At 48.5% G+C, this 13193-nt stretch overlaps 2 protein-coding genes across 4 annotated transcripts in view; both read right to left on the bottom strand.

Annotated features, from left to right (window-relative positions):
* OCA2 (OCA2 melanosomal transmembrane protein) overlaps positions 1 to 13193 on the bottom strand; it is a 351992-nt gene that overhangs the window by 223578 nt on the left and 115221 nt on the right. For all 3 annotated transcript variants that reach the window (XM_065580822.1, XM_065580824.1, XM_065580823.1), the window contains one exon: positions 12711 to 12864. In XM_065580822.1, the coding sequence (XP_065436894.1) occupies positions 12711 to 12864 (154 nt within the window). The remainder of the gene's footprint in view (positions 1 to 12710; positions 12865 to 13193) is intronic.
* On the bottom strand, positions 9800 to 12344 carry LOC135980769 (uncharacterized). Its single transcript, XM_065580820.1, has 2 exons — positions 11364 to 12344; positions 9800 to 10369 (listed from the first exon to the last, which is right to left on the bottom strand). Exons 1-2 carry the CDS (start codon positions 11938 to 11940, stop codon positions 9894 to 9896), a joined length of 1053 nt encoding a protein of 350 aa, XP_065436892.1. The 5' UTR covers positions 11941 to 12344; the 3' UTR covers positions 9800 to 9893.

Below are 13193 nucleotides of genomic sequence, written 5' to 3'. Positions count from 1 at the left end.
GCCCCCCAAAAAGATGACTATGAGCAAGACTTAATACAGCATTCTGGTGTTTTTGAGGTACTAGGATCTGCTGTACCTTCTGCCCCTGTACTGGTGCCACCCAGTATAAGAGATCCTTCTTCATTATGAAGTAGGGTCCTGGTCCCTGGGTTTTCCCTTCCACGGGGACCCCATCTATTTCAGTCACCTCCTTCCTAATGTTGTCATACCTTGGGTCTTCTGCCTGGTCCTGTCCAAAATTTCCTCTCCCGGGGCTAATCTGCCCAAGATCTAGGGGCCCAGTCTCTGTTGCCTCTACTGGTTCAGAAGCATTAGGGTGTGGGTCAGACTCAGGTACTTCTCCCTCCTGTGTGGCCTCCTTTTCAGCTACGTGGGTCTGCCTACCTACAAGAGCGACCCTCTGGCTTTGAGTTAGTATTCGGGTTCCCAAGGTCTTTACTGAGGAGATTGGATTCTTTACTGAGGAGATTGGATAGGCCTGTGACCAGGGCGGACCCGGAGAACAGAAGGGTGTGCTGTCTACCGGGCGCAAGGATACGCGATGTGGACTTGCAGTTGAAAAGGATCCTACAAGGAGCAGGTAAGAACCCCCTGATAATCCTTCATGTAGGAACGAATGATACGGCTAGGTTCTCGTTAGAGAGGATCAAGGGAGATTATGCCAGGCTGGGGAAGACGCTCAAGGAGATAGAGGCTCAGATTATCTTTAGTGGGATTCTGCCCGTTCCGAGGGAAGGGCAGCAAAGGGCTGATAGGATTGTGAGAATAAATAGTTGGCTAAGGGAGTGGTGCTATAAGGAGGGCTTTGGGATGTATGGCCACTGGGAGGCTTTCGGGGACAGACACCTGTTCTCGCGGGATGGGCTTCACCTGAGTAGGGAAGGAAATAGACTTCTGGGAAGGAGGCTGGCTCATCTTATCAAAAGAGCTTTAAACTAGCAAGTTTGGGGAGACGGTTGGGAGATGCACAGTTAATCTCCACGCCAGATTCCAGTATGGAGAAGGTGAGTAAAATGAGAGGAGACATAGCTGGGGAGATGAGATTGGACATAGAAAGGACAGGAGGGACAGACACTAGGAGGCCCGCAACATATAGTGCTCCTAATGGGAGACGGGCTAAACGACATACATTAGGGTGTCTATACACCAATGCCAGAAGCCTAGGTAATAAAATGGAGGAATTGGAGCTCCTGGTCCAAGAGCTGAAACCAGATATCGTAGGAATAACGGAAACGTGGTGGAATGACAGTCACGACTGGAACACAGGTATGGAGGGGTATGCGCTGTTTAGGAAAGACCGGAACAGAGGTAAAGGTGGGGGGATGGCATTGTATGTCAATAGTGAAATAAACTGTAAAGAAATAATAGTGGATGGATTAGACAACACAGAGTCCGTCTGGGCAATACTCACAATGGGTAATAGGACTTCTAGAGCCTCTCCGGGGATAGTGCTTGGAGTGTGCTATAGACCGCCGGGATCGACCCAGGATATGGATAAGGAACTATTTAATGTGCTTAGAGAAGTAATTACTAATAGAAACTGTGTAATTATGGGGGACTTTAACTTCCCGGAAATAGATTGGGGAACAAACGCTAGTAGCAATAATAGGGCTCAGATGTTCCTAGATGTGCTTGCTGATCAATTCCTCCATCAAGTGGTAGCTGAACCGACGAGGGGGGAGGCCATTTTAGATTTGATTCTGGTAAGTAGTGAGGACCTCGTTGAGGAAGTGGTAGTAGGGGACAATTTGGGCTCCAGTGATCATGAGCTAATTCGGTTTAAAATACAGGGAAGGAGTAACAGAATTAAGTCAAAGACTAGGGTTTATAATTTTAAAAAGGCCAATTTTAACAAATTAAGGGGACTGGTAAGGGAAGTGGATTGGGCAAACGTATTAATGGATTTAAAGGCGGAAGAAGCCTGGGATTACTTTAAGTTAAAGATGCATGAGCTGTCGGAGGCCTGTATTCCCAAAAAGGGAAAAAGATTACCAAGCAAGAGATTTAGACCGAGCTGGATGAGCGACCGACTCAAAGGGGCGATTAGGAAAAAACAGAAAGCGTACAAAGAGTGGAAGAGGGGAGGGATCAGTAAGGAAATGTACCAAAGTGAAGTTAGAGAATGTAGAGATAGAGTGAGAAAGGCCAAAGGCCGTGTAGAATTGGACCTAGCGAGGGGAATCAAAAGCAATAGTAAGAGGTTTTACAGCCACATAAACAGGAAGAAAGCAAAGAAAGAAGAAGTGGGACCGCTGAAGACTATTGCCGGAGAGGAGATTAAAGACAATCTAGGCATGGCGCAATATCTCAATGAATATTTTGCGTCGGTGTTTAATGAGGCCAATGAAGGGATTAGGGATACTAGCACCATTACAGAGGGGCGTTCGGGATGGGGGATTACCGTATCCGAGGTGGAAACAAAACTTGAACGCCTTAATGGGGCTAAGTCGGGAGGACCGGACGATCTTCATCCGAGAATATTGAAGGAATTGGCGCGGGAAATAGCAGGCCCGTTAGCGATAATATTTAATGAATCTGTAAACTCGGGGGTGGTCCCGTTAGACTGGAGAATAGCTAATGTGGTTCCTATTTTCAAAAAAGGGAAAAAAAGTGATCCGGGTAACTACAGGCCTGTTAGTTTAACATCTGTAGTGTGCAAGGTGTTAGAGAAAATTTTGAAGGAGAAACTAGTTGAGGACCTGGAGGGTAGTGGCAATTGCGATAATTTACAACATGGTTTTACGAAGGGCAGATCGTGCCAAACGAATCTGATCTCCTTCTTTGAGAAAGTAACGGATTTATTAGATAAGGGAAATGCGGTGGACCTAATATACCTGGATTTCAGTAAAGCGTTTGATACTGTACCCCATGAGGAATTATTGGTTAAACTGAAAAACATGGGGATCGATTTGAAAATCCAGAGATGGATAAGGAATTGGTTAATGGGGAGAATGCAGCGGGTCGTATTGAAGGGTGAACTGTCAGGTTGGAGGGAGGTTACCAGTGGAGTTCCCCAAGGTTCGGTTTTGGGACCCATTTTATTTAATCTATTTATAACTGACCTCGGAACCGATTGCAGGAGTAGGCTGGTAAAGTTTGCGGATGATACGAAGGTGGGAGGCGTTGTTAATTCGGAAGAGGATAGGGATATCCTGCAGGGAGACTTGAATGAGCTTGTGAATTGGAGTGTCAGAAATAGGATGAAATTTAATAGTGAAAAGTGTAAGGTGATGCATTTGGGGATGACCAATAACAATTTTAGTTACAAGATGGGGACGCATTGGTTAGAAGTAACGGAAGAGGAGAAGGACCTAGGGGTCCTTGTAGACCGCAGGATGACGATGAGTCGACAGTGTGACGTGGCGGTGAAAAAAGCCAATGCTGTCTTGGGATGCATTAGGCGAGGTATATCTAGTAGGGATAAGGAGGTCCTGCTTCCGTTGTACAAGGCGCTGGTGAGACCTCATTTGGAGTACTGTGTGCAGTTCTGGTCTCCCATGTTTAAAAAAGATGAACTCAAACTGGAACGGGTGCAGAGAAGGGCCACTAGGATGATCAGAGGAATGGAAAACCTGTCGTATGAAAGGAGACTAGAGGAGCTTGGGTTGTTTAGTCTGACAAAGCGAAGGCTGAGGGGGGATATGATTGCTATCTTTAAATATATTAGAGGGATTAATACAAGGGAGGGAGATGAATTATTCGAGCTTAGTACTAACGTGGATACGAGAACGAATGGATATAAACTGGCCGTGGGGAAGTTCAGGCTTGAAATTAGACGAAGGTTTCTGACCGTTAGAGGGGTGAAATATTGGAACGGCCTTCCGATGGAAACGGTGGGGGCGAGGGACTTGTCTGGCTTTAAGATTAAGTTAGATAAGTTTATGGAGGGAATGGTTTAATGGTAAAACATAGTTGTCAAGGAAAACCAAGCAATGGTAGGTAAATAGCATAATGGCTAAAAGGGGTCAGGATGGAGACTCTTGCCTATATGCTCGGGGTCTTACTGATCGCCATTTTTGGGGTCGGGAAGGAATTTTCCTCCAGGGCAGATTGGCTGAGCCTCTGGAGGTTTTTCGCCTTCCTCCGCAGCATGGGGCAGGGATCTCTAGCAGGAGGGTCTCTGCCGATTGAGGTCACTAATAACAGGATTGGGGACTTCAGCAGCAGAGTCCAGGGAAGGGGCGGGGACGGTTTTATGGCCTGCAGCGTGCAGGGGGTCAGACCAGATGATCATAATGGTCCCTTCTGACCTTAAAGTCTATGAGTCTATGAGCTGCCCTTCTTTCCCTTTTTGTCTTTCTACCCTGTCTGGGAGTGGAGAACAAATCTGGGGATATTTCAGAGAAGATTGCAGGTTGACAGTCTGCTGTGGATGCCTCACCAATTTTAGGGTCCCCATCTTTCTCCAATCCCTCTACTGGGAGTAAGTTTCCAAACCCTGATAAGTCCCTCCCTATGAGCACCGGGTATGGGAGTTTAGGGACTACACCTGCTGCTACCTCAGTAGTGTTCCCTTGGATCTCGATTTTTACTGGGATGGTGGGGTAGTAACTAACTGTCCCATGGACACATGTTATCCCCGTACATTTAGCCTATAGCAGCTGACTATGCTTCACGAGCTTCCCTGAGATAAGCGTGATAGCACTCCCCGAATCAACCAGTGCCGTAGTCCCTACCCCATTTAGTTTCACTGGTCTGGTATACATATGTGGGGTGAGACCCCCACAAGGTGGATTAGGGAGCATGGATCTGCCCAGTTCCCCAGATTACACTGCATAGGCTCCTCAGCATTGGGACACTATGCAGCTATGTGTCCCCACTCCCCGCAGGCATAACATCTGTATGGAGCCCTAGGCGTTCCCCGGTCTCTTGGTTTGGGCAGTCTAACATCACAATCCTCTTCTCCCTCAGTGCTCCGACTCTTTGTGGCCTCTGATGGGCCTTCAGCCTCTCTCTTTTTCCACCTGGGCCCTCCTGGTGGCCCAGTCACCTGAACTTTAGGGCTTGGTGCTGCTAGTTTAACCCGGGGTGCCTCTTCCTTAACTGGTCGGGTCAACTCCCTCGCTGTCCTTCGCCTCTCTACCAGGGCAACAACCTCGTCATAGGTGGCGGGTTCGTTCTGGCTTAACCAGGCACGAAGGTCTGGCGGTAGTCCCCTCATGTATCGGTCAATGACCAGAACCTCTAGTATCTCTTCCGGACTCCGGGACTCTGTTTGCAACCACTTTCGTGCAAGATGGATGAGATTATACAATTGGGACCGCGGGGTTTTGTCTTCCTGGTATCTCCAACCGTGATACCGCTGGGCCCGCACTGCGGTCGTTACCCCAGATCTGGCCAGGATCTCTGCTTTCAGCTGGGGGTAGTCTGCTGCAGCCTCTTCAGGCAGATCATGGTAGGCCTTTTGGGCCTCCCCACACAGGAATGAGGCAAGGATGCCAGACCACTGATCTCGAGGCCAGGCCTCCCGTAGGGCTGTCCTCTCAAAGGCCAGAAGGTATGCCTCTACATCATCCTCCCGTGTCATCTTCTGCAGCCAATGGCTGACCCGTGTGAGCTGCGTCCCATCATGGCCGCGGTTCAGCTCTGTAAGGGTCTTTACCTGGTTTACCAGTTCCCGCAACACAGGTCAGTCTTGGGCAGCCTGGTCCATCAGCAGGCAATTAGTCTCTTGCTGCAGCCGCACTGCCTCCTGTTGGGCGGCTGCCTGGACACGGGTAGCCTCCTGCTGGGCCACTGTGGCTTGTATCAGTGCCCGCACTACGTCATCCATTGTGCCGGGAAAAAAAAACAACAACCCTCTTTTTTTTTTTTTTTTGGAATCACCCTCCTTCTTCCGCCGCGTTGTGCACACCAAGATCCCACTCTTGACACCAGCTGTGACAAAGTTCCTCCTCTATCTTGGTGGGTCCTGCGCTTATTGGCGGATTTTCCTGCCTCAGAGATTCACCATGTGGGTTGGGGAACAGCCCAGAGACCTTCCCCTCTGGAAGAACCCACAGTCCAGGTCAATTGGGAGGTTTGGGGGGAACCTGGGCCCGCCCTCTACTCCGGGTTCCAGCCCAGGGCCCTGTGGACTGCAGCTGTCTATAGTACCTCCTGTAACTGCTGCACGACAGCTACAACTCCCTGGGCTACTTCCCCATGGCCTCCTCCAAATACCTTCCTTATTCTCACCACAGGACCTTCCTCCTGGTGTCTGATAACGCTTGTGCTCCTCAGTCCTCCAGCAGCACACCCTCTGACTCTCAGCTTCTTGCCCTCTTGCTCCCAGCTCCTCACACTCGCCCCACAAACTGAAGTGAGCTCCTTTTAAAACCCAGGTGCCCTGATTATCCTGCCTTAATTGATTCTAGCAGCTTCTTCTTAACTGGCTCCAGGTGTCCTAATTAGCCTGCCTGCCTTAACTGGTTCTAGCAAGTTCCTGATTACTCTAGTGCAGCCCCTGCTCTGGTCACTCAGGGAACAGAAAGCTACTCATCCAGTGACCAGTATATTTGCCCTCTACCAGACTCCTGTACCCCACTGGTCTGGGTCTGTCACAGCTATTATGACTTGTGAATTCTTCACAAGTAGCCTCTAACTTGCAAACATCTGCACACAAAAAAGCCCAGTCACACAAACATTCAAAACCTAATGTTTTTGCAATTGCTAAGGACTGCATACATTTTGGAGAATAAAAGCAGCATTAAAATGTATTAAGGTTATTTCAATGGTGTACTGCATATATAGATGCCTTTAAATCAAAATCCAATATACCATCCCCCTTCACATTTAGTGTTTTGAGATAACACATCTATAAAGTACATAGAGCCAGTTTCAGCCTCATAAATAAATCTCCACTCCTGAAGTGAATAATCTAAACTTTTAACCCTCTGTCACGTGGTATCTGTCTCTGTTACTGAAATTGGATTTGGAAGAAAGGCATTTCTTATCTTATTTAGCATTTTAATGGGGAACAGTATGAAAAAGATCATGATGATGGATAGGGAAGAATAATCAGCAAACCAAACATTGCCATTATGAGACCCTTCATAGACTCGATTCTCCTCTCACCTGCACCAGTGAAAATCAAATGGAACTCAGCTGAAGTCCATGGACTTCCACCAGTATAAAAGTGGAGTAAATGTAGAAAGAATTATTTCCTATGTCTCATATTTTAGCTACAGGATATTCATGTTGTTATTTACAACCCAAGACAGACCTGTGGAATGGCAAAACATAAATCCTGTACCATTTCTCATATGTCTACCATCTTGAGTCATGATACAAGATATTTGAGTTAAACTGGATATCTAGTGGCCTTGGAATAAATGTTTAAAGTTCTTCACTCCTTGACTTCCCTCATATTAACTCAAATCCTCTCCTTCCTCAATAAAGGGTGCATTGTAGGTATTTCTAATTGTCATTGTTTTAAAAATAAAAGTAATGTTTACTGTTTTACATGTGCAAAAGATTTCTACTTTGTTCTGTGGTGTCTTAGGCCTTGTCTACACTACGAGAGTAGTTCGATTTTACTTGCATCGAATTTTTGTAATCGATATTGCAAAGTCGAACGTGTGTGTCCACACTAAGGACAGTAATTCGACTTTGTGCGTCCACACTAACGGTGATAGCGTCGACATTCGAAGCGGTGCACTGTGGTCAGCTATCCCACAGTTCCCGCAGTCCCCTCTGCCCATTGGAATTCTGGGTGTAGCCGGCAATGCCTTCTGGGTAACAAAATGAGTCGAGGGTGCTTTTGGGAAACTGTCGTCATCCGTCCATCACTCCCGCCCTCCCTCCCTGAAAGCGCCGGCGGGAAAACAGTTCGCGCGCTTTTCCAGTCATTGACAGCGCGGACGCCACTGTACTCCGAGCATGGAGCCCGCTGCGACCATCGCTGCAGTTGTGGCCGCTCTCAACGTCTCGCAGCTTATCATAAAGGTTTCCCTGAGGCAGATGCAGAAAAGTCAGGCAAGGAGGCTACGGCACCGCGGTGATGTCCTGAAGTCTGAGAGTAGCACAGACCTGTCAGAAAGCAGGCGACCCAGCGCCGAGGACATCACAGTGGCAATGGGTCATGTTGATGCCGTGGAACGGCGATTCTGGGCACGGGAGACAAGCACTGAGTGGTGGGACCGCATAGTGCTGCAGGTCTGGGATGAATCCCAGTGGCTGCGAAACTTTCGCATGCGGAAGGGAACTTTCCTGGAACTTTGTGAGTTGCTGTCCCCTGCCCTGAAGCGCAGTGACACCCGGTTGCGAGCTGCACTGAGTGTACAGAAGCGAGTGGCCATAGCCCTGTGGAAGCTTGCAACGCCAGACAGCTACCGGTCAGTCGCGAACCAGTTTGGGGTGGGCAAATCTACCGTGGGGGTTGTTGTGATGCAAGTAGCGAAGGCAATCGTTGATGTACTGCTGCCAAAGGTAGTGACCCTGGGAAACGTGGAGGCGATCATAGATGGCTTCGCAGCGATGGGATTCCCAAACTGCGGTGGGGCCATAGATGGAACTCACATCCCTATCCTGGCACCGGACCACCAGGCCACCCAGTACATTAACCGAAAGGGATACTTTTCCATGGTGCTGCAAGCACTGGTGGACCACAGGGGACGTTTTACCAACATCTACGTGGGATGGCCGGGCAAGGTTCATGACGCTCGTGTTTTCAGGAACTCTGGTCTGTTTAGACGGCTGCAACAAGGTATTTACTTCCCGGACCACAAAATAACTGTTGGGGATGTGGAGATGCCTATAGTCATCCTCGGGGACCCAGCCTACCCGCTAATGCCCTGGCTCATGAAGCCCTATACTGGCGCCCTGGACACTGAAAAAGAACTCTTCAACTACCGGCTGAGCAAGTGCAGAATGGTGGTGGAGTGTGCTTTTGGCCGTCTCAAGGGGAGATGGAGAAGCTTACTGACTCGCTGTGATCTCAGCGAAACCAATATCCCCATTGTTATAGCAGCTTGCTGTGTGCTCCACAATCTCTGTGAGAGCAAGGGGGAGACCTTTATGGCGGGGTGGGAGGTTGAGGAAAATAGCCTGGCTGGTGATTACTCACAGCCAGACAGCCGGGCGATTAGAAGAGACCAGCGGGAAGCGCTGTGCATCCGGGAGGCTTTGAAAGCAAAGTTCCTGAGTGAGCAGGGTAACCTGTGATTTTATAGTTTGTGTACTGAGAAGCTAAACCTGCCCCCGTTTCTTTACCCAGGTAATGTTGACTATCCTATCCAGTTACATACCCCCTTCACCCCCCCTCCAACACACGTGTCGAAATAAAAATAGTTCTACTTTGTTAAAGCACACCGTTTTCTTTAATACTGTTTTAGCGGGAATTTTTTAAAACTGGGACGCAGACTGTGGTGCGGGGCGGGTCTAGTGTTGTGATGCGAATGCAGCTTCTAAACTCAAGGATTGACAGGCTCCGCTGCGGTGGGATGCTTGTTTCAACGGAGCCTGTCACCCCTCCTGATCGGGACTGTGTGTATGGGAGGTCTATTTGACTTTGTGGCAGGGGGAGGACGGTTACAGATCCCATGCTGTGTGGCTCTGTGATCCTGTCTAAGGACCGGCGCTTAAGATCTGTAACTGCCCTCCCCCGCCACAAAGTCACAGAGCAACCCACCCCCCCCAACATTACATCAAAACAACCTCCCAGACTAACCGGGGCAACTAGTCACTGCATCACTGCACTGTGTATATGCCCTGCTGCTGTGCCTGCCCCCGACTATGTACCCTGCCAAAGGAGACTGTCCTGTCCAATTTCCAACCCCCTTTCCCCTCCTCCTCCAAAAGAACATGATTGAAACAGTAGTTAACAGAAACGAATTTTTTATTATCAACTACACATGGCATTGGGAGGTGAAACTTGGACGTGGGCTTGTGTCAGGCGGGAAGGAAAGAACTTTTCAAATTTTGGGAAATGAGAGCCTTCTGCTACTAGAGCTCTCTGCAGGGGTGGAGTGAGAGTTAGCAGGGACTCTGCCGCCTCTCCTTCTTTGCACTTTGGGTGAGGTGGGTATGGGACTTGGTGGCGGGGGAGGGCGGTTAGAGATGGACTGCAGCGGGGCTCTGTCCTCCTGCCTCCGTTCCTGCAGAACATCCACAAGGCGCCGGAGCGTGTCCGTTTGCTCCCTCAGTAGTCCAAGCAGCGTTTGAGTCGCCTGCTGGTCTTCCTGCCGCCACCTCTCCTCCCGATCCATGTTGGCTTGGTGCATTCGGGTCAAGTTCTCCCGCCACTGGGTCTGCTGTGCTGCCTGGGCTTGGGAAGAGGCCATAAGCTCAGAGAACATGTCCTCCCGTGTCCTCTTCTTCCTACGCCTAATCCGCGCTAGCCTCTGGGAGTGTGATTCCAGGCTAGGTTGTGAGACAGTCGCAGACGGGGCTGTGGAAATGGGAAAAAGGGAGTGAATTCCTCTGAAAGATAAATGTAGTTGTGAACAAAGAACATAGTCTTTCTCTGTGAACAAGACCATGCACAGCACCTTTCACATGCGCACTCAGCACAAGGTCGAATTCTCGGCCTTCGCATTCTGTGCCTGGGGTCTTGAACAGCACATTTGAGAAGCGAGGCAGCACAACGGAATTTCTGTTGCAGGCAGACATGGTAAGCCGTACACTTGTGGCAGTTTAAAACTTTTATATTACCACTGGCCTCATTTCACATTTAAATCAATGTCAGTCCCTGCTGCCAGCAATCCGGCAAGCGGGAACTCTGCCCCTGTCCCACCCCCTCGCGGCTGTCCCCGGGAATGATCCCTTTCGGCTGCCCCTCTCCCGCCTCCACCGCGTGGCTGCAAACCAGCGGTGACAGTTCTGTAAAGGAACGGGAAAGCAGTCCCAACACTAACATTCCCCTACCTAATTAAAAGCAGGTCACCATGGCCGACATCACCCTGATGAGGATCTCCGAGAGCGACAAAGAGAGAATGCTCCGGGAAAGCCTCCAAAGACCAGGGCCGTATGCCGCCCTGCTGTGCAGAGCAATGATCCCCGAGTACCTGATAATCTCGTGGCGCGGCAACGTGTCGTACTTCGGAGGACCCAATAAGGCCGCTCTCCCCAAGAACCTCATGCAACGGCTTTCAAGTTACCTCCAGGAGAGCTTCATCGAGATGTCCCAGGAGGATTACTGCTCTATCCCCGCACATATAGACCGCATTTTACTGTAGCTGCAGTAGCAGGGAATACACAGTAGAGCGGCTTGTGCAGGACAATCACTGAAAACCGGACATTGCTAGATTTCTTTTCAAAACTTGCACTGCCCCTTACTAAACCGTTAAGCGCCTAGGGCACACTAATCATGAACAACCCATTCTTTTAATTGTTAATATTCCTGTTTTGTTAAAAATAAATGTTTAGATGTTTACAACACTTACTGGCTGATCCTTCACCAGATTCTGTGTCCGGGGTAATGGCTGGGGACGCTTCGTAGGGGATCTCTGTAAGGGTGATGAAGAGATCCTGGCTGTCGGGGAAATCAGCGTTGTGAGATCTGCCAACTGCCTCGCCCTCCTCATCTCCTTCCTCATCTTCCCCGTCCCCTAACATGTCTGAGGAACCGGCCGTGGACAGTATCCCATCCTCAGAGTCCACGGTCACTGGTGGGGTAGTGGTGGCGGCAGCACCGAGGATGGAATGCAGTGCCTCGTAGAAACGGGATGTCTGGGGATGGGATCCGGAGCATCCGTTTGCCTCTTTGGTCTTCTGGTAGCCTTGTCTCAGCTCCTTGATTTTCACGCGGCACTGCGTTGCATCCCGGCTGTATCCTCTCTCTGCCATGTCTTTAGAGATCTTCTCGTAGATCTTTGCATTCCTTCTTTTGGATCGCAGCTCGGAAAGCACGGACTCATCGCCCCACACAGCGATGAGATCCAAGACTTCACGATCAGTCCATGCTGGGGCTCTCTTTCTATTCCCAGACTGCATGGCCATCACTGCTGGAGAGCTCTGCATCGTTGCCAGTGCTGCTGTGCTCGCCACGATGTCCAGACAGGAAATGAGATTCAAACTGGCCAGACAGGAAAAGGAATTCAAATTCAAATTTTCCCGGGGCTTTTCCTGTGTGGCTGGTCAGAGCATCCGAGCTCGCACTGCTGTCCAGAGCGTCAACAGAGTGGTGCACTGTGGGATAGCTCCCGGAGCTATTAGCGTCGATTTCCATCCACACCTAGCCTAATTCGACATGGCCATGTCGAATTTAGCGCTACTCCCCTCGTCGGGGAGGAGTACAGAAGTCGAATTAAAGAGACCTCTATGTCGAACTAAATAGCATCGCAGTGTGGACGGGTGCAGGGTTAATTCGATTTAACGGCGCTAACTTCGACATAAACGCCTAGTGTAGACCAGGCCTTAGAGAAGAGAATGATCAAAGTGACTTTTTAACTTGTGTGAGTAATTTGCTTTTAACTTAAGATTTTATCCATCAAGTTTCAACCCAGGCTGACTTTGTTTCACAGCCAAGTTATAAAATATAATGGAAATACCACAAGATTCCTATAGAAAGAAATAACCAAGAACTGCTCAAATACTATGGAGGCAGTTAGTAATAACCTACTAGGATCAGTTGCCATTCATTCCAATTTCCTTCAACATATTTGGGAGTCTTGTTTGTGCCCTAAGCAGTGTCTGATAGTACTGGAAGGTTTCAGATTCAATTTCAGAAAGTATATTAACTGCCAAAAATGATACAAACACAGACACACAAAGTGCATACATTGACTTACCTCCAATATGATAAGCACATAAACGCCTGCTAAGATGACTGATGCAATTGTTACTTGTGTCTCTATATTTGCATGAAGGTACTGATGCTTCATGGAGAGAGGAACAATTTCAGACTCCTGTAGGAAAGCTTGAATGTTTATGGAGATTGCATTACTGTAGGGAAAAAAAGAAAAGTTCTGCTTCCTTACAGAATGAAATAGCAACTGTTTTTTTTTAAAATACTGTAAAATTGTTTCATTAGTTAAAATAAAAAATGTAAAGCAACTTTTACGATACTTGAATACCAGATTGTAAATGCCGGATCTTGGAATGTAACTTAAGTCCAAGGCGTGGATAGGATGATCATATTGTAATTACTTTTAAAAAACTAGGAAAGTTTATATTTTACTGACAGTCTGAAGAATTACAAAATGATGGAATTTAGTAGTTTTGTTTAAAGAAAAGAAAATATATTTTCATAGCATTCAAATAATCAGTTTATA

Source organism: Chrysemys picta, chromosome 1, assembly GCF_011386835.1.
Source record: "Chrysemys picta bellii isolate R12L10 chromosome 1, ASM1138683v2, whole genome shotgun sequence".
NCBI classification, from domain to species: domain Eukaryota; kingdom Metazoa; phylum Chordata; order Testudines; family Emydidae; genus Chrysemys; species Chrysemys picta.
The sequence above is the reverse complement of the archived record's forward strand: the minus strand, read 5'-3'. Positions and strand labels throughout refer to the sequence as shown.

Coding starts and splice junctions, on each gene's coding strand:
- LOC135980769 (XM_065580820.1), bottom strand. CDS start 11,940: ATGCAGAGCTCTCCAGCAGTGATGGCCATGCAGTCTGGGAATAGAAAG. Junction 10,370..11,363: donor ATCTGGTGAAGGATCAGCCA/GTAAGTGTTGTA, acceptor CCATTTCCACAG/CCCCGTCTGCGACTGTCTCA.